The 21,513-nt window shown below is 45.5% G+C and overlaps 1 protein-coding gene across 1 annotated transcript in view; it reads left to right on the top strand.

Annotated features, from left to right (window-relative positions):
• Nucleotides 1-21,513, top strand: part of LHX4 (LIM homeobox 4) — a 58,780-nt gene that overhangs the window by 12,832 nt on the left and 24,435 nt on the right. The window contains exon 2 of the mRNA XM_019501782.1: nt 10,252-10,423. Within this exon, the coding sequence (XP_019357327.1) occupies nt 10,252-10,423 (172 nt within the window). The remainder of the gene's footprint in view (nt 1-10,251; nt 10,424-21,513) is intronic.

Here is a 21,513-nt window from a genome sequence, read left to right as displayed (position 1 = left end):
GGGAGGGAGGGAGGGAGAGATACTCCTACATATACGGTATATACAGATAGATACGCAGATAGATAAATATATACGCATACATATACCGTATATACAGAGAGAGAGATAGGTACACCTACATATACGGAAAGGTAGATAGATACGTAGATAGCTAGAAAGATACACAGATATATATACCGTACGATACTGATAGATAGACAGGCAGACAGACAGACAGACAGACAGACGCACACTTTAGGCAGTCTGTAACGTGTACATCTCCTCTGCCTTCTTCACGAGGGCTCCGTGTGAGTGGGCACGTGGGACAGGCGGGGCAGGGCACTGGCCTCCCCCTGCAGCGCTGCCCTCGGCCGGGCACCGGCCTCCTCGCGGCAGAGCCCGGTGCGCTCCTCCTCCCACCGCGATCCTTTCTGCCGGGAAACGTCCGTCCAGCCCATCCAGCTTCCCAAATAATCCCGGCGTTTAGGAGACCCTGCCGTAGTTCAGCCTGAGGTGGTCTATGCGGCCAGGGATCGCAGATCATTTCAAAGTCCTGGCTAAACCCGCGCGTGATGGGGGAGCCTGTACCCTAGGTATTTATACAGGGGTTGGAGAATTAAACGGATTTGTTCTCAATCCATGTCAGCTAGCGGTGGGTAAAGTCTGACTCTGCCCTTGCCCCCGTTTGCCACCCAGACCGCAGCCTCGCCGTGCTGCTGGCTGCTGGCCGCGATCGGCAGTGCTGGCAGTGCCGCGCCAGCCCTTTGTACGTGGCGGCGGGGCGGTCACGGCAGCCTGCGGCTCGGAGCCCGCGAGGACCGGCACAACCGGCGTCGCTCCCCTTTCTGCATGTGCCTGCTCTTCGGTGGCGGGGCACCCGCGGGTCCTCCCTGCCTTTCCCAGCCCTGCTTTGCCGCCCGAGTTAACTCCGATCCCACCCTGAACCGTGTCCATTTGAGGCAGATGCGCAGTATTCATGCAAGGATCGAGAAGCCAGTTGCACAGGGAGCTTTTCTCTTGCCTTCCCTGTATATTTATGCTGATTTTTTTCTCGCTATAAGATTGTCCTTTTGTCTGTGTTCTGGTGCTAAGGACATACCTAGGGCTATCTGAAGATCGTTTGGAGCAATATAGCAACTGGCATTAGCTTTAAAAATGCGGCCAAATCTGCGCATAGTGTAAATCAGTGTATCTCTGTTTATATTGACCGAATTTCTTTAGTTCACCGCGGCTGAGGATTTGAGCCATTAGCTTTAATCCTGCCTTCACCTCTGCTAACAGTGTAGGGCCCGTTCTGCCACAAAACTCCCCTACCTTTTCATTCGGATGTCACTAAGGTCTGCCTATACAAATGACATCACTGTTTCCATAGTAACTAATGTACTTTAAGGAGGAAATAGCAAATCAGGATTTTTTTTTAAAGGACAAAAATTAGTGGCATAAACAAAATATGTGATGGCAGTGATGCTATAAAGTTTTCATTGCTGCTTATTTGGGAAAAGCCTCATAATTCATTCACAGGAGTGGTATGGTCACTGCAAACTCATGGCAATAAATTCTTTATAGTGGCCCATCTGATGGGCCCAGTCCTGCATTAATTAGGTGCACGCAGTTCCCTCTGCAGTGAGCAGGAGTTCAGTTCTGGGGATGGAGGTTTGGACCCAGCTGTATCTGTGGGGGTAACTTTCAATGTGGTCTTAAAAACGATTCCTGTCTGTTCTTCATGGATATTAGAGTCCCAAACACTGCCCTTGCTTTTCTTTTCGTTTTCCTTTTTTTTTTTTTTTTTACATCCACCCCTCTCTTCCTGTACAGGGCTCTGTGCACCAGTCAGCCAGGACTCTCTACCCCTGAGGTGGTTGCATTCCAGTGGTGCTGCAAGTGTGTAGTCTGTGAAACTCTTTGGTATAAAATAAGTAATGTAAAATATGTGAATGTAATATCATATTCATAAAGACTGATCCTTTTGACTCAGATGTTTTGGGTCTAATGCCTAGGTTCAGAGCAGGTGGGATTAATTGGCACTTATTTTTTTTTTTAAATGACAGTGCAAATTGATACTTGTCTTTAAACACTGTTGGCAGACAAGATTCTTTGGGTATATGTGATATCTTTTATTAGACCAACTAAATATCTGGAAAAATTTAAACACTGTTGATATTTGACTGAACCCTTCCCCCTGCAGGAGCTATGTCTTGTGGCATCCAGCACGATGGGACCATGATCCTCATTTTCAGGGTGATATTATCATGTTCATGCTGAATAACTAAGCTTCCCAGAAGAGCTGAGCCACAGCTCACTGAGTTGTCTTCAAGAGGCTCTGTATTAGGTTTGGAGTGAACTGTAGTGTAAGAGTGATGTAGTAGCTGTGATGGTCCAGAAATTACAGACATCCAGAAATAAAGTAGCTGTGATGGTCCAGGAATGTGCGGGGCAACGATTTTTTAGGGTGATCTCCTTTATTGGACCAACTATGTAGTTGGGATAAAGCTTTCAAATGCTAGTCATTCTCCCCGTCAGGTCTCTGATCACAGGGAGCCAAGCAAGTCATTTCTTTCCCCCACCTTCCTTTGGAGCCTGATTTTGCAGTTCTCACTCAAGCGAAACTTTCATTGGAACTTGTGGGAAAAGACTGAGCAAAAGATCCAGGAAAGCAAATTGCACTTTGTGATGTAATAAAACAATGTGGGGCTTTGTCTGCTTCAGCTGAAGTTACCTTTTTATATCCCCATAAAGGTTTTTTATTTATTTTTAAAGGAGCAGCTCCATTAGCTGGTACTGTCATTATATCTGTGCTCACTAAAAGCAGGCTCCATTGCCTATGTGTTCCATGTGTGTGGTTGTGCTACAAATGTGAGATGCAGGATGAGAAAGGAGCATAGCTGGAAATGCATTCTTGCTCCAAAACTAAGATGCCCAAATCTGAGAAATGTTTGAATTTGAAGGATTTGTTTTCATCTTGTCTTAAAAAAAAGTAGGGACCATCTGGAAAATTCACATTCGGATGTTGTACTTCCTTGAAGATTAGGGGGCCATGCTCTGAGATTTGCCTTGGGACCACATCCATTAGGGGGTCTCTTGGATTATGTCTGCATTTTTATTTCTGACATTCTCGGTGACAAACTGGTGTTAAGAATTTTCTGCAGTCTGTCAGAATCCGTTTTGTTTCAATAATTATTTTTTTCTGGTGGGAGTTGGTGATCTAAAGATGAAGCTGGGTGTCATAAATCATTCTAACCACTGATCTGATATCAGATGTGCTGCCGGCGAGTGGCATTGATACAGACCACAGAGAATCTGTCAATCCATCATTTCAAAACCCTAGTGGGCAGGGCAAGGAGTAGTACTGAACCTGAAGTATGAGCTACATTTTTAAAAAATGATAATAGTGTAGTGGTTATAAAGAGAGCAGGGATGCACACACAGCAGGGTATCCTTGACTCCCAAAAGCCTGATCCCATGCAGCTAACAAGGCTGGGGGAATTCTGGAACCAGGCACAACCCATTGCTTGCCTGAAAAGCAGCATCATGTACCCCTGGTTTTTAAATGCTGTACATCACAGCATGTGTAAAATTCAGCTGAGGGTTATATTACTCCTTAGCCAGGGCTTTTTTAATGTCCTGGTGTATAAGTCCATTCAGAAAATCTGATGTTGCTCTAAAGCTCTTTTCTGCATACTGAGAGGGATCTTGTTTTGCTGTATGCACTGGGGGAATGTCTCTCTGGTTTTTCTTTCACTCTTGAATGAAGCCACACAACAGAGGGGGTACAGTCTCGCCTTTAGATGCGCTTAAGTTAGTAATAGATTTTCAGATGTGATAGATTTTTACAGTGCCTGGTTTGAGGCATTTTCAAACTGTCTCATTTTCAGGGCAGTGAGTTCTCAGTATCTTCTGTAAATTAGGCATGTCTCTTCAAAAACCAAAACACCCCAGATACCCTTTTTCTTTTGAGAATCCTGGTCAGAAACCAATCAGTAGCTCATTTTTGGAGTCAAACATTAAATCCCACTATTTTATATTTTTTTCTGAATGGTAGTTGAAAATCATATCTGAAAACAATCGGGCACAGAGGAATTTTAAGATTATTTTTATTTTAAAATGTTGTGTTTTTCCCTCTCCAAGTTAATGCCCACGATTAAAATAGCTAAAATCAGTAAGAAGCTTCAGTGTGTAGATTTTAATGTTATCATGGTGTAAAGCTACCTATGTGGGTTGCTTTGAGCAAGGGCTTTTAGCAGTAAAAATGGGTACCTTTAGCACTTGTTGCAAACAGTAGTAGACTCTAATCCCTTCATATGGTCCAGCTGCTAAAGGAAGATAAAGGAAAGCACCATGCAAGTAAGATTTGGCTCTGATGTGTGTTTAGTGAGTGCCCAGTGCAAAAGCATTCTGTAACCCAAGCCCTGTGGTATCCTATGATTCATTGTATTTAAGGCTGATTTTTCCATATAGGATCTAAATTATTTTGTCCAATCATTTGTTTGACCCTTTTGTAGATTGCAAGCTCATGTGGTCCTATCTCATCCTGTAGTTGTGGCCAGTAGTAATTCCCTCTAAAAACATTTGATCATGTATAGTGGAAAAGTGACAGGGCAAGAATATTGTAAAGATATTAAGAATAAGAAAAGACATATCTCTCTTTTTTCTTATTGGACTGTATTTTCTGCACGTTAGATAGTCATGTAGGTAGAGGCATAAGAACAAATGGGGAATGAATTTGTACAGATAGATATGCAGTCAATTAAGCAGGACCACTAATCTAATTACTTATTGTGCTGGATAACTGTCATTGAAAGACAAATGCTGAGGTAAAGTATTTATCAAAAATACTGCAAGCAGAGAGGTGAAGCTGAGACATTTGTTGTTAAAAAGCTAGACAGTAATCTAGTCACAGTGTATAATTCCATTAACATTATTCCTATTATACCAAATAATTTAGTTAAAATAAATTAAATAAATGAAAGCCATTCTGCAGGCATATGATAGCAGTGGGAGAGCTGACCTAAACAAAGACAATTCCATTTAAAAAGACAAAGCAGGCATATTGATTATATTTAATATCTTTCTCTTATTCTTTCATCTTTGATGAGAAGGACAATTTTCCATCTGATCTTCATTGCCTTGTGTCATGTGGATTTTGGAGGTGGCTGGGTGGGATGCTCTTTGGAACCCATCAGTGATTCTCCTTAGCTAGTCACTGGGTCACTAAAGGAGAAAGAGACTGAGATGAAGGAAGTATGCTCTAGCTGTAATCACCATCAGGTCAGGACACATGTAGTTGAAAAATTGCTTTCAGAGAATAGTTATCAGTAGTCCCCTGTCAAATAGGGAGGGCATTTCAAGTGAGATCCCAAAGGGGTCTATTCTGGATTCAGCTCTATTCAATATTTTCATTAACAATGTGGACAATGGTGCAGAGAGCCTACTTTCAAAATATGTCGCTGACATCAAGCTGGCGAGAGGGGAGTTGCAAGTGCCTGCAAGGACAGGATCTAAATTCAAAATGATCATGAAAAATTGGAGAAATGGTCTGAAATCGACGAGGTGAAACTCAATAAAGACAAGTGAAAAGCACTTAGAAAAGAGAAGCAAAATGGGGACTATCTGGTTAGGCAGCAATACTACAGAAAAGGATCTGGGGTTTATAATGGATCAAAAAATAAATATGAGTCAACAGTGTGATGCTGTTATAAAAAGACAAATCTAATTCAGGGATATATTAACAGGAGTGTCATATATGAGACATCAGAGGTAAATTACTCTGTTCAATGTGTACCAAGGATGTCTCAGCTGGCATGCTGTACTGAGAGAGAGAAAAAAAAATTGAGGAGGGTTCGGAGAGGAGCGATAAAAATGCTACAAAGTTTGGGGAACATGAACTATAAAGAAAGCTTGAAGGAATGGGATTTGTTTAGTCTAGGAAAGAGTGGACAGAGGAAGGACATGATGATAATCCTCCAATATGTAGAAGTTTGTCATAAAGAGGACAGTGATCAGTTTGTCTCACCAGCCATTTGGGAAAGGACAAAGCAACATCAGCATAATTTGCAGCAAAGAAGATGTTAGGCTGGATATTAGGAAAACAATTTTCTGTTAGCATGGTAAGACAGAGTACCAGGCTACCTGGGGAAGTTGAAGAGCAGGTTAGACAGACATGTGTCAGAGGTGGTCTAAGCAGGTTTGATTCTGCTTCAGCGCAGCGGGATGGACTAGATAATTTCTCGAAGTTCCTTCTGGCCCTACATTACTATGAAGAATTTTAAAAAGAGCTTTGTATTAGTGTTGCTATTATGGTAAAGCCACGCAGGCTGCACCCCTCAAGAGTGTGCTACAAGCTCTACGTGCAAATAGAATGATGCAGTCCCTGTATGAAAAGCTTGGAAGCTCCGAAGACAAAAGGAGTATCTTTTTTTGAAAGGAGTTGGTACAGGGAGCTAGTAAGTGACTTGCCCATGGTTACACATTTGGTCAGTGGTAGAGCCTGTCCAGCTCTCTCTCGCTCTAGTCTAATGTCTTGCTTGTAAGAGCTGCCCGCCTTCCCAGACAGCATTGCTCCAAACCAGCGCTGAAGACAAATTGGAGGTTCCACTTGACTGCATCAGAGAAGCCATACTTTGGTTGGCCCAGAAGCTGATTACCTGCTTCTGCCAATCAGGAAATGGCTTTAAGAGGTATAGGGTTGATTTTTTTGTTTGAGTGAAATCTGTTTCAGAGGGTAAACTGGCTTCAGACTGGCTGATGCCCATGAGTTTTAAAACACTTATCAATAAGCTAATCAGTCTGGCTATACCATTTTGCTAAAATAGAGTAACTCCTGATCATTATCAGGATTTGTGGCAGCATGAAAATGCCCAAATATTTACTGCCAGTCAGTGTCCTGATACCACCAAACTATCCAATAGGAGACAGAGAGAAAGGAAGACCTGATGCATAAACATCTTCAGTGATATTACATTCCTGCTATGGGGCATGTTTCTTCAGAAATCAATCTTCTTTCATGCATGCATGTCAGCATTATGTGCATTGCTTTTACTGGGCAATCTTCTCCTGCAGACTTTTACAGCGCGTTCCATTTATTCTGAACTATAGTCAGACAGAAATAGAGATAAATATCTGGCAATCTAGATCTATATAAGCTGCCTATCTATAGACAGACATCTTATATGAATCTAGATAGCTAGATATATATCTTGCATTTATATAGACTCTCTCACCCCAAAGCATTTTAAAAGCCCTTTATAAAGCATAAATACAGTACCAGTGGGATCATTTCAGATGCCAGTGAAATGCAACCACCTTTGGCGGGGAACAAGGTAGCAATTTAACAGGGCTCAGGAACATGGCACAGCAGTTTAGGAGGGAAAGCAAAGTAGTTACCCAGTATCCAAATGAAACTGCAGAGGACGTGACATGAATGAATAAACAGCACACAGACTCCATGATCTGACTCGGTGGCTGTTTTTGGATTGCTATACAGGCCTAGGTGGTAGAGGAGAATTTTTGCAAGCCGGATCCCTGGAACAGCCACTTCTACTGATAAACAAGGATTGTGTGTGTGTGTGTGGGGGGGGTACATAGGGGGAAGGTGGGAAGAGAGGGGACCAGTCAGTTTGACTGGAGTCAGTAAGACAACAATGAGCCATATGATCTTGCTCCTTGTACTAGTTTTGCTCTTCTGCTCTGTCACTTCACTCTTTTTTTCACATACCGCACCATATACTCTGTAGATGCCTTTACGCTCATCAGCTGGTCATGTACTCTGTAATAGCCTAGTGTGTATTTTTGTGACTCCTTGGTCTGCTAACGGGGGTAAGAAGCTTCCACAGCTGCCAGCTGAAGGTGTTAGTACTTTATTTAAGCCAGGGTTGGCCAACCTGTGGCATGCATGCTACAAGTGGCATGGACAGCCTGTGTGTATGGCAGGTGGTAGGTTGGGGAGGGGGCAGGCAGCCGATAGGGCAAGGAGCAGGAAAAAAAATCAGCAGATAGGGCAGGGAGCACAGGGTAGAAAGTAGAAAGCAGAGCAGCAGATTGCACATGGAGCACAGAGAAGGGAGCAGAAAGTAGAGCAGCAAACCAGGCAAGGGAAGGGGACTAGAGTGGTACTTGGGGAGGGTGTGGGGCTTAATTTGTGGCATGCCAGCCAAAAAGGTTGGTCCTGATTTAAGCAGCAGAGACTCAAACTTTTACCAGGACTTGTCCCAGATTCTTCTGTTTCAGGCATTATCTTACCTAGTCCTACTCCTTGCAGGCTGTGGTATTAGAAGTGGGACTGGTAACACTGCCTGTTATTAAGGTTTTTGGACCCTTTCTAACATGTGCCCCAGTTTTCAGTAGCTTACCATCATGCCAGAATTTAACGGCTTGGATTGTCCACAGTGCGTCTGCCTTTTCTTGGAAAATTTAAGCAAAAAAGAAAAATCTGTTTCTTAAGACAAGGCTAAGAAAAACATCCTGATGCTTTTGCTCAGGTTAAAAAATGTTGGCAAATGGTCTTTGAGCAGCCTTTGTGCCCTCATGCTTTGGAGCTGGGACTTGCAATCTAACATGAGGGATTACCTTAGGGTCACAGGCACACTTTTTCCACTCCCCCTTGGAAATCCACCCAGCTTTGGCCAGGTTATAAACCTTTGAACAATTGTAGTCAGCTTCTTCACAGTGAAGATTTTGCAGAACTTGGAGACTTAATCCCCTGCAAATTTCATGCCTCAGCCTGGGGTTGCTGGGGGCAGTGCCAGATTTCCTTGGAACTGCAGTTCCTTGTTGGGCCAGGCTGCTGCTTGGTCTAAGTATCCAAAACAAGAGCAGGGAGCTCCCTTGTAGGATCTGAGTGCTTCTGCATCTGGACCCAAGCAGCATGGAAGAAGAATCTGTGTGAATCTAATGCAGATGGGACAAGAGCTGGATATGGTGGGACTGGAACAACTATATTGATACAAACTGGAAAAATGAACATGCAGGCTGGTGGAGAGTGGAAAGGTTAAACTGGGATGGGGAGCTGGTGGGAAAGGCTGGGAAAGGAACCAAGGAATGGAGAAAAGGTTGTAATTGACTAGGCAAGGAAATTGGAGCCCTTTGGGCAAGGGGCCTAGGAATTAGTAGGCTGGGGAAAGAGATGGGAGAGTAGTGGAAATGGCTCTGCTAAGAAGTCAGAGGGTTGAGAGGGACCTGGGACTGGCTGAGCAATGAGACTGATGAAGAAAGTGGGTGAAGGGGGGTAGGGCACTGAAATCAGACAAGAAGCCCAGCTAGAGACTGGGAGTGAGAGGCAATAGGAATGAGGAAATTAGATGAGAGGTTTACTAGGGGTAGAAATATAATTTCCCAGGGGTAGAAAGATAATTTCCTAGATTTACTAGGGGTAGAAAGTTAATTCCCATTTTCTGAGTGCTTTATTTTTGCAACCATAATAATGTCCTTTTGCACAATGTTGTGCACATGGTCTGGATATCTGCAACCTGACCTATGCTTGTATGTCAAATTCAATGCAAAGTCACAGTAACTGCAAGGGGGAGTAGTTAGGTGGGGTATTGGCAGTGGGATTAAAATTTGACCAGGACATGAGACAGACGCTCCTCTTGATATGGGAGTTTTGCTGACCACAGAAAATTAGGACCACTTAGCCCATTCAGAAGCTATCATTTCCAGCAGCATGAGCCATTTCTAACAGCACCTTTTGTAGTGCAACCTGCAATTCAGCATTAGCTGCTCTCCATCGCCAAAATGCCTTGTGTTCTTCACACACTTCATCAGGGTTGGCTAGGGATGGTGTGCAATCTGCTCCCTCTTCCATTTATTGGGCACAAGAAGCCAGAGAGAGAGCAAGAGGAAAGGGAAGTTGAGAAGGTGAAGTTGTGCAGGCCCTTGAGGAGGACATCAGTGAGGAAGGGGGAGATGAAGCACTGAAGGGGTGTCTCTCGCTAGACGGCACAACAGGGCCCTGATACCTCAGCATCTGGTTGACAGTGAGTTATAACAAATAATACTGTGCCGAGGGAAGTGGGTGGTATTGCTGGAACAGCAGAAGCGGGCCATGAGCAGGGGGGAGTGGGAGTGTGAAGTGCTTGCACGGAGGGTACAGGGCCACAACATGAGCTTAGCTTCATGGATATTAGACCTTCAGTAAGTGGCCTGTTCCCATCCACATATCTTCACCAAGTAGAGCAAAGGGCTCTGACTCCTCACTTGCTGCTGATTTCTTCCTCAAAGGGTGCTGTGTTCACTGACGCTGCTCTTCTCCTTTCTTTCTTCCAATCGCTGCCCCTTCAGAGATTCCCCAGTGTGCTGGCTGCAACCAGCACATCCTGGATAAATTCATCCTGAAAGTCCTAGACAGGCACTGGCACAGCTCCTGCCTCAAGTGTGCGGACTGCCAAATGCAGCTGGCAGACAGGTGCTTCTCCAGAGCTGGCAGCGTCTACTGCAAGGAAGACTTCTTCAAGTAAGTACAACTGTCTCCTTTGTTTTGGGAGAGGCAGGAGGCAGTGCTCAGCCTTTTCTGGGAGCTCACACCAGGCTCTTGATAAAGCTCCCAACAGCCTACCCAACCTGATTTTGAATCCTGTTTTAGCTTAATTTTTCTCTGAATCAAATCCCAGCCTGTCCCAGGCACAGTTAGAGTTAGATAAAACCAGCATGTGGCTCATTTTGAACTTCTCTCCTAGGGTCATTTAGGAGAAACTTGATTGCCCAGATCACAAGAGGTACCAGGCTGAAGAGGCTGGTTAATACCATGGTGCTTTATTTCTGGGAGACATCAGAAGGGGAACTGTTTGGCTTGGTAGACATGCTAGCTGCTCAGGGCCTCAGTGCATGCTGAGATGGGTGGAAATGGAGAAGAAAGGGGGAGACGGATGATAATCATGGAAATGCAGACACGAGGGTCTTAAGCAGGCACCACTACAGACAGACATGGGAACAGTCGGACAGTTTTTAAGCATAATTTCTCCGAAATCTTCTTATAATTTTTTTTTAAACTCAAGTGTTTAAATAAAGGGAATTTTGCTGGTTTAGAGCTGCCACAGGCTGAAGGCTATTTGTGGGGATTTAACCTTCTTAGAGACCCAAATCTCTTTAATACTCCCCTGCCCCCACAGCCTCCTGTCCTATTACATTTTTAAACCCAAATTGGACTAAAGATTCGTCTTGTTAATCACCCTGCATGCACATCTGTTCAGATCAGAGCTAGAGGGCAGGAGAAACCCACACAAACACACAGACTCCAACTCCCTGCTGCTGTTCAAGGGCTCCTCTGTTTGTTTGTATTTCCCTGTCATCTTGGTGTTTTTTTTTCCTGGTAGTGTAAAACCTTATTTAATTTGCACTCTTGTTGTTTGTCATATACACATTAGCCTCTAAGCTATCTGATATACCAGAAATAGCACAATCTTTGGCTTGCCTGTGGACTTTAGCAGCACATTTTGTTCCATGGCTGCTGGCAAAATTCTGTCATTTTATAAAAGCTAGATGATACTGGGCCACACCCTCAGCTGGTGTAAATGGGTGTAACTTCATGGAAGTCAACAGAATGGTGATTACTTACACTGAGGATCTGTCTAGGTGTGTTTGGGCCATATCCTTGATGTAAATTGCTGTAAGTCCATCCAAATCTGTGAACTGAAGTTTATTGGTACAAGGTGGGGATCTGGCCCGGTACATCTTTTATGGCTTGAAGAAAAAGGAGTTAATGAGGGGCGTTTGGAGGACAGAGCCATTGTAATTTAGGACATTCAGTGTGTTTCCTGAGGAGGCACAAGGGCTATGTAATATAAATGGCTAACCCTCACTGTTGCTGCATGTTACCATTCTCTGTTTCACCTGGTCCCAGACAGGACCATTCTGTAGCATCCTGACACCACTGGTAGTTGGCATAGTCCCCTCGCTTTGTAGGAGCCCCAGGTCACACCATTCTTTTCCAGCCCACCGCCAAGGTACTTATAAAAATCTCCCTTCTAAAGTAATCCTGGATAAGGCTGCAGTAGGGGATTGGCAACAGATCTGTCCTTTGCTACAGGAGTCTCACAGACGGCAGAGTCAGGAATGTTTGACTTGAAAAATGCAAGAAGCCGCTCATGGCCCAGCTCAGCTGGGGTATCACAAAGCCAATGTTTGTCTAGCCATTCATCTCCCAAATACTATGGCATTGGTCAAATGTACTGTGAAATTATTCATTCAGCTTTTCCCAGCATAGGACTTGCCTGCCACTCAGTGCATTCAGTTTAACAGGGCGTGGAGTGTTGGCTTTGTCTTCTGGTTTCTCTAAACATAGGCGACTGGTAGGGGTGCACGGGGGTGCACGTGCCTCTCCGAAGGGGCCGGTGCCCCCCTGACAGCCGACACTGATGCTGTTGGTGGGGCTGGTGCCCTCCCTGACAGGGCCGCCGCTGGCAGCAGCTTCTGCAGGTGCTCCCCTAGATTTGGGAGGCACCAGTCACTTATGTCTCTAAAGATGGGCTTGAGACTAGTCATGGATTCACCTCAGTGTTTCGAGACTCAGGTGGCCATCGAGGTACCTCAAAAATAGAGGACAGTTGCTTTTAGTGCAACTGTACTGTCCCCACCACCATGAACGTTGCGTGCCTCCCACGGCTGGGAGGCGCAGCGAGCTCCCGCAGGCAGCCATGGCCGTGTCGGTGGTGGGGGCGTGATGGCGGTGACTGGGGAGCTCCTGCAGGCAGCTGCGGTGGTGTCGGCGGCAGGGGTGGGCCGAATGAGGCGCTCCCGCAGGCAGGGGTGGCGGTGGGGGGGGGGCGGTGCCAAGTAGTGAAAAATAGAGGACATAAAGGCATCCAATTTCATATCAGTAGAGGACAGAGGACCAGAAAACTGGACTGTCCTCTCTAAAACTGGATGAATGGCCACACTAGTTTAGACACAGGTTCTCAGATCCACAGGGATGCAGACAATGGACAGCCCCCGCTTTGTTATGCCAGACAGTTCTCTTATGTCTGTATAGCTCTGCTGGTGTTGCTAGTCCCATGCCAGATGCTCCAGGTGTAATTTTCACAGCAGGGCGGTGTACTAGGTGCTGAAAACTATTGTGTGAGAAGCCTCAGTGCCTCAGCATGGGGACAGGCTCTTCAGAAACGAACTGGGGGAAAGGATGAGGCTGGTGAGAAGCTCTCTCTGCCCCAACCCGTTAGGACTGCTTGCATCATTTGCTTCATTGGTTAAAGCAGATGAAGATGTGGAAAGGCGGGCATCCGTTTTAATAGCTGTTGCTGTGGCTTTTGAGTGGAGAGACACAAGGAGGCACCATGTTCCCACAGTGAGAGTATACAACAAGGGGAGGAGAATGGGGATGAGAAGAAACCTGTCCAAGCAGCACACCAGCCAAGCATGTGCAGTGATGAAGGAGGTTGGTGAGGGGCATGTCCCCCAGCCCCCTATCCCAGCCTTTACCAGGCAGAAGAAATGACAGAACACATTCAAAGCAACCACACGGTCTTCTGACTTCTAGGCAATATTAAGGCTTCTGCACAGAATTGAGATAAACCCTGCCCAGAGGAAAGAAGGCATGGGGAGTGAGGTAAGGAGAGCATCCCCTCCCTCCTGAAGGAGGGGCTGTGTGTGACTTGGGGTGTGGAAGGGCACAGAGGAAGGGCTGGGAGTGGGGACAAAAGGGGTTGCCCCCTCTCCCCCCACAAGTGCAGCATTGCAGGGCTTGCTGGTCTGCTTGGGTTTTTGTGTTGACAATGTAACAGCTCAGAGCACTGTAAAGCACCCACTGTTATTAACTGGGCTGTTCAGATGTGCTACCCTATCTTGTAGGAGTAGCATGCTTGTGTCCAGACATAGGGAGCATGAAAAATGTGGGAGTCAGGACACCTGGGTTCTTGTCCCAACTCTACCTTAAGGCAAGAAACTTAATTTTTCTGTCTTGATTTGCCTGGCTTTAGAACAGGGGCAAAACTCTGCCTTGTAGGACTGTCTTGAGGTGGAATGAATTAACGTCTGTGGTGTGTTCAGAGCTCCTCAGATGGAAGGTGTCCAAGTGTTAACTGTTAGTGCCAGTACCTTTAAGTGAAGCTCTTAAATCTCCATCATGCTGCCATAACACAGTGGCCAGCTGTCTGCTGGTGCAAATCCACAGTGTCCTACCTCTCGTCTTTTCATTTTTAAGCATTAGCCTGGTGAGTAGCTAAGCATTTTTCACTGCTGTTGCTGGATCTGGATAGCTTGGCTGATTCATCATCACTGTGTGTTTCAGCATCTGGTTTTGTGAATGTAGCCTGTTGGACAGCTGTCTTTGTTACAAAGCAGTCACCATCAGCAGCATAGGCAACATCCTCTGCTTCAGAAAAAGTGACCTGGGTTTGCTTCAGGTGTTGCCCATTTTCATAGGACATAAATCTATCATGCCTCTCTAGTAATTGTTCCCAGTTGTTTTAATTGCATTAATAGGCTTCCCTCAGTGATCCATGGTAGCGGCTTTACTCACTTGCTTCTGTAAGGACAATGACTGTAATAATAGCACCCCCACGGTCCATGCAGGAATGAAAACTCCATTGTGCAAGGCATCATGAGCACACTTGTCAGTAAGTCAGGCCTGCTCTGAGAGCTGAGGTCAGAAGACACCTGCTGGACAGGACAAGACAATTCAGGGAAGGGAAGGGGTGGAGGATGAGGTAGTGGCGAATCGAGTGCCATGTGCATTACTCTTGTCTTACTACATGCCTGCCACTGGCAGTGACTTAATAGCCCTTCTCTTTTTTTCCTTTGCCTTATCATTCTCTTAATTCCTGCTAAATCCTTTACCATAGGTAATAACAACTGTCCACTGGCACCTGGCAGCAGTACCCAGCTATCTTTGCAGTTTCAAGCTCCACATTTCATCTCACAACACATTTCTGTAGACCACCAGGGTCAAATAGGGATCTTTATTTTTTTTTTACCCGCTTTTTAAAGCAATTTTCCAGCTCACTGCAAACAGGAGTCTCCAGGAGTTTACAGGCAAGATAGGGGCTGAGTGAGGGAACACAGACGTGGTGACTTGCCAAGGTTCCCCAGCCTATCAGCAGCAAAGCCAGGAGTTTAATACAGGTGTGCTGAGTCCCAACTGTGTGCCCCCATTGCAGGGCTGTGGTGCTTTTTTCCATCATAAACTAGCACTTCTCTGCAAAAGTAATTTCTATTGCTAGTCCTGCAACAGACTAACTGCCTATCTTGGACAAGTCTCTTAACTATGCTATACCTCAGTAACCTAGGTACAAATACAGCTAATGCTTACCTACTCTGCAGGCATGTTGTGAGGCATGTAGTTTATTAATATTTGCTCTGGCACCAAGATGTAAAAATATTATTATTAACATAACTATATTCATATTATAAAACCCACAGACTTAAAAAAATTAATCTGGGATTCTGTATTGGTCAGATTGTGATTATGCACCTGGTAAAAGCATTTCATTTCCGATATTTTCCAGACTATTCATCTCAAAGTAATTTCAGCAGTAGTCAAGAAGGTTCAAGTTATTAGTGTTAATTAGAGTTGAAAGAGCAGTGATTTCCTTAGATTACAGGTGGTCTGGGTTACTGTGTGATGACCATTAGCTTTAGGGTATTCACTCAGTTATTTCTCTTATCTTTATTTCAGATTATTTCAATCATCCGTTCATTGCTCTTATTACATTAAATATATGTAACATGCACAAAATGTAATGATTCTGAAGTTAATTCAGTGCTGAGTTCTAGATTTGCAGGATAAGATACAGGTTAACATTTTGTTACAAAGATGCATGCCTAGTTGCCATTAATTCAGATCAAGATTTTAAAAAAACAAATGCCTTATAATTTCTGGTGTCTCAGTCTTTGGATTATCATCTTGAGACACCTTCAAAGAGACTCTGCTTTTCAGAAAACACTTGAGTTTCTGCCCTCTGTATGAGGAGACTGTTTTATAGAGAGGTTCAGGACAAGCACCTTAAAATGAAGACACAATATTACAAGTCACTATGGAAAATATTGGCTTCCAACCATTTCTTTCAACCTAGCAAACAAATTTGACACTTGATTGAGAATCAGTCTGGCAGTGTATAGACCTAAGGAGGGTGGTGCTGCAAGGATGGAAAATTGTGGGACAACTGTGAATAAAGAGGCTATGAATTTTGACACCGTACTTGCACTAGATCCTGCATCTTCAGAGTCATTTATCCATATTCGTTTTGTTGGTTGCCTTGTGTTAGGAATAAAAAGATCCCAGAGGAATGAGAGGGAATTGCAGAAAGGCTAAGCTGGGAGATGAGGAATGGTTTTATGGGCAAAACTCTCATTCAGGAAGACTGAGTTCAGTTTTTATTTGCCACACACACTATAACTTGGAGCTGGTCACATAATCTCTCATCAAGTTCCCGGTACTCTGCTTGTGTTTTGTATCCTTTTCTCTCACCTTTTGTCTCTCTTGCCTACTTAGAGCCTAGCATCCCGAGGTTAGAGATGATCTCAGTCAGAGATGTATGTGCAGTGCCTAGCAGAGTGGGCACCAGCTGTTTGGCATGTCTGCACATGACTGTAACACAGTCGATAACCACGCAGCACTGATAGGTAATGAGCATCTTTGTGGAATGAAAGGCAGGTCGCAGGCCGACTGGTTAGGAGAAGCCTATGGTGGCCTGTCGCAGGAAGCTGAAAAGTCAGTTCATAGTTCATCACAGAGAAGTAAGGTTGGAAGGGACCTCACAAGATCATCTAGTCCAACCTGGCATCAAGCCAAGTTCCTTATCACCTTTCCATTGCACTGCAAGGCAGGCCAGACAAGTCGTGCCATGCCATAACCATAACTCCTTTCCACCACGCAGCTGTGTGACGTGCACACTATGCTCATCAGTGTCACAAAGCTGCCTCAGCCACCTCTCTCTAACCAGCCCTGGCACCACCTGCCAGGTAGATAGCATAGTCATGTAACCTGTCATTTCTCTGCAGGGGACAGTTTCAAAACATACTACAGTTGGGGATAGGGAAGAATTACGCACAGTGCTGGCTTCAAGTACCTCCTCCTTCTGCATGTTGTACTTCCTCCTGGTTCTTTCTTCAAGCTTAGAATTAGAGGGAAAATATCAGGCTTTACAAGTTGGAGCTCCCAGGACTTTCAGGAGGAAGGGACGGGGTTTGACAGAGGTTTGTGTTGATTTGGCAGCTCAAGGCTGAGCGTCTGAGAGACAAGACACTTTCATGGAAACCTTTAAAAACACGTGAACCCCAAGTAGCATCCTTTCACTAGCTGCCCCTTCCACATCCCCCTGTTCTTCACTAGCTGAGTCTGCTTTGTGTTGTTGCATTCAAAATGGAGGAAATAGCTTCAGAGCACAAGTTCCCTATAGAAATCATGAGTCCAGGGGAGAAGGGCCTTGGGGGCTGAGAGCCTGGGTATCAGTAGAGAAGTGCCAGCAGGATCAAGTTTGATTTTTCTGAAGGCTGTGCTAGGCTCTCTTTCAGTGAGCCTGCGCAGGGCCTGTGATCTTTCTGCCACAGAAGATGGTGGCCAAAATTTCACTCCACATATTCCCAAATTTTCTCAACAAGTTGGTGGTAAATTAGCACCCTGCCCTAGAGGACACCTGCTATGGGTTTCCAGTGCCAGTCTCCTCCACATAGTGCCCACTGAGCAGTGATCCAAGCAGTGGAATGTGATCAGCTTATGGCCGTGCCAAAAGGAAAAGGGGCTTAATAGCTTAAGAGGTGGGCTGTGAATGGGTCATGTAGCTACATGAATGATTGAAGCAGGGAAGGAGAGCCAGTATGGGGCATGGCATTCAGCTAGTTGCATAGCCATAACTTCATGGAGCAGAAGCACATTTGAGGCTTTGGAGAGTTTATCATTTTGGCCACGCACAGGGTGGGGAGTTTGCAAAGAAGAGTGTGGCTCCTGTCACAGTCTAGTGGGGTTTTAGGAAAATGGGATTTTGCAAGCACGTAAAATTGTTCCTGAAGATCTTCACCTCAGTCAAAGGCTCCTGCTTCTTGTATCACTCAGATACTCCAGCTGCCTATAAGCCAGTTACCTTGGGTATGCTAGCAGCGTAGCTGCAGCAGTATGGAGCTCAGTATGAGCAGCTTTGCTGCCAACACTGAGCTTCATGCTGCTATATGCTGCCAGGGGTACTTGAGTATACTTGCATATAGCTACATGAACTGCAGTCACCTTGGCTGTAGACTCTGTAGCTGTACCATTAATCTAAGGTGGTCTTCACAATGGCTGCATCATTCTTTGTGCATATGTTCAAGGCCTTGCTAGAGACAGATGAATAGGTGAACGTGCAGGAGGCATTCCTAGATGAAGGAAAATGGCGTTGGCCATCTTCTGACAGTTGGCCAGTCAGAGTCAGGACATGGGCTTCCATGTGTCACTGTTGTGTTCACATGTGGTAAGTACTGTGTTGCTTGATGTGGTGGTAGACAGATATGGGCATGGTTTATTTCTCAGTGGCTATATCACTTTGGGCTGTTGGGAGATCAAGATAAACCCAAATTGTGGCAGAATGGAAATGATGGTGATATAGCTTATGCCTCCTCCTTTGTGGGTTTGTAATGAGCAATGCCCCTCTGTGGTGTTAGTGGGTTACTTAGCTATCAGAAGCGCACTCTTTTCATGGCACTGGGGTCCTGACCATGTTGAGTCATTAAGGGTATATTTACCCAGTGCAGTGACTGCTGGGCAGAGATACCCATTCTGGCTCTAAGTCATGTTAGGATGGCCTGTGTAGACCATAGGGATGCAGGAGCTGTTTTTGCAAGAACAAGGCTGTGCACCTTGCTGTTGTGGTCTCATTCTGGATCCACCAAGTTTCTTGGTCACAGAAAACAGTCATCACATTTTAGTGAATTGCTTGCATGTTATGGTGTTGTGGTGCAAGTGAATGTGGCTGGGGAGGCTGAATGCTGGTGATGGGTTGTGGCCTGTGATACAGCGATGATTTATTAACAAATAGATTTTTTATTCTGTAGCTCACCTGATGGGTGAGAAATATACTGTATAAATCATTCACAAATAATATGAGGCAAGGCCATTGGGTGCAGATTCATGTAGGAATTGCTCTGCGAATGTGAGTTCAAGAGCACTGTGAACCCTTTGTACAGTGGACACCATGGGCTGACTGTGTAGGGCAGTTCTGCTAAACACAAGGGCCAGCAGAAGAAGGGACAGTAGTGAGGTGGGTGCCTGTACAAAGGTTAGGCCAGGGCAGAGTGGTGTGAAGGAAGTGAGTGTTGCAGGACATGCTTGTGTATGAAAATGGAGGCATTGCCATATGGATGTGACACTGGGGTAGAGCATCCTGCTACGTTGTGCATGGTAGGATGATCTGTTCCCATGTGTGCAGGCAGTTTATTGCTTCCCAGGCTTTTGTTAGGAATTCTTGTGTGCCTGCAGCACTGAGTATTACAGACAGTCAGCAAAACTGATACCCCACCAGCTTATTCTCTTCCAGAAGGGGCAGCGTATCTTAATTTCTTGTGCTCAACAAGAAATCTGTGTTAACCAACATGATACTGGGTCATAGCCCCAGTGCATTCTGAAGTGTTTCACACAGCTTGCGGTCAGCCTGGATAGAAAATCATTTTGCCCAGTCCTGAAATGCAGCCACCCCTGAGGTGGAATCTGGCAGCTGTTCAGCGGCACACAGCCATACTTCAGCACAGCCAGTGAACAGCAAAATATCCAGCCGCAACGTCAGGGAGAGTTTAGGGAAGCAGAATGCATTTGCTCAACGTAGGGTTTGTCCAAGACACCAGACACTTTCACCCTGTTGGGACTATTGTTGAATGTGCAAGATGGCATTTCCAGTAGTTACCCTTTGCTGAAGCCACTGAATACACTCTAGGTCATGAATGCTTTACTTCCCATTGTTATGTTGCCATTGCCAGATACAGCTGCTAACCCCCACTTTGCTCCACAGGGTGAGTAAAGGTGCCTCCATGCTGCCTCCCTGATGTGACACCTTTCCATCATCCACACATTCCTGCTCCAAGAGCTAGTGCCCATTAACCCCTTCCAGGTAGAGCCACACTGCAAGGGTTTCAGGGTCAGTTCAAGTCCATGCGGAGCCTTCATCTGCAGCAACCAAGAGTCAGTATTTTGATCTATGGCCTATGGATAATGGGCCAGCTCCTCCGCTGGAGTAAATCAGAACAGCTGTGTTGAAGTCAACATGCTCAGAACTGTGTGCGTGCAAGGAATTAGAGCTAAGTATAGCTGGGGCTTTCCTGTTAAGCAAGAGAGTGAAAGCAGAGTGAGCGCTCTCCAAGCCATGGCTGTTACAAATAGGGCATTGTCCTGTTACAACAAGGAGCTCTGGTGTCACCCCAAAGCACTGTCAGCACAAGGTGGCTTGTCTTTCACAGCCGGCAGGGCTGGAGCAGGAGCAGGAGCAGGAGCAGGAGCAGGAGCAGGTTGAGTCATCCTACTACTTCTCTCTGATGCTAGGGGGGCAGAGCCTCTGAATGCCAAGGAACTGCCAGCCACTGCAAGTAAAGCCATTTGGCAAGCACCACACCTGCAGTTTGTGCCTGTGCAGGGTTGATGTAAAGGTTGTGAATTGCTGAGCTGAGCGGAGGCAGGGGTGGAATCTGTTCAAGTTGCTTCTGCGTTTTGTGTGACAGTCCAGAGCCCATGTGGTGGGCATAGCTTATAGATCCTAGCCAGATAAATAAGAATCCCTTTAGTTTTATCTTATTTCCTCCTAACTAGAAGCTCACTATACTTCCCATCTGCATTGTGCATCCATTAAACAGGGAGTTAAGTGTCCCCCTCAATCCACCAGCTGCTTGCATCTCTTCCCAGGGGATCACAGAAATGGCCATGCAATCTGCCTTGTAGAAATACCAGCCAGTGTTTTGTTTGCTTCAAATCTCTTTAACAGTGTTACGTAAAGAGGGTTTTAATGAAGCATTTGAGAGGCTCAGTGTGTTCATCCCAGGCGTATAAGGCCAGACTCTACTCAAAAGATGGTCCACTTAGGTGTTGCGATACCTAAGATGTAGGTGCCTTGTTTTAATTAACAAGGTTAGGCATTTACTAGCAGCTCAGCAGAGAGGTTCCGATAGCTCACCAGCAGGAAGCCTAGGTGCAGGTGGGTCTGTATTTCGGCTTCTCCTGCCTTGGGACTTCAAGGGAAGTATGGCCATTATGTCGGGTCCCAGAATGCTCTAATGGACACATTCTTTTCACCTAGCAGAGGCTTCTCAGGGGCCTTTGATGGTGTTGTAGGTGCCTCTTTGAGAGACAGTTTGAATGATCATAGAGGTCAAGCAGGAGTTAGGTGCTGTAGTACACCTAGGTATACTATGTAGGTCACTTCTGTGTGCATGCAGAAATGTCAGGTAGATGCCTCAGGAACCTTGCAGTCCAAAACAGAGACCTCTGATGAATTCAGGCATCTTCTGAACTTTGTGGCTGCTGGTACGGGGCTAGTTTGAATTGGTCTTTGGACTTAGGTACTTAAACACCACCTTCCCAAAGAGTGCTGTAGCTGTAAGTCATTCCAGCAGTAGTGGGTCCCAGCCAGGCCTTCAAGGATCCTAGCCTTGTGCCACTGC

This window comes from Gavialis gangeticus, unplaced genomic scaffold (genome assembly GCF_001723915.1).
Source record: "Gavialis gangeticus isolate Ggan-Ray unplaced genomic scaffold, GavGan_comp1, whole genome shotgun sequence".
Lineage (NCBI taxonomy): Eukaryota > Metazoa > Chordata > Crocodylia > Gavialidae > Gavialis > Gavialis gangeticus.
Note: the sequence above shows the minus strand (reverse complement) of the source record. Positions and strands in the feature narration are given on the sequence as shown.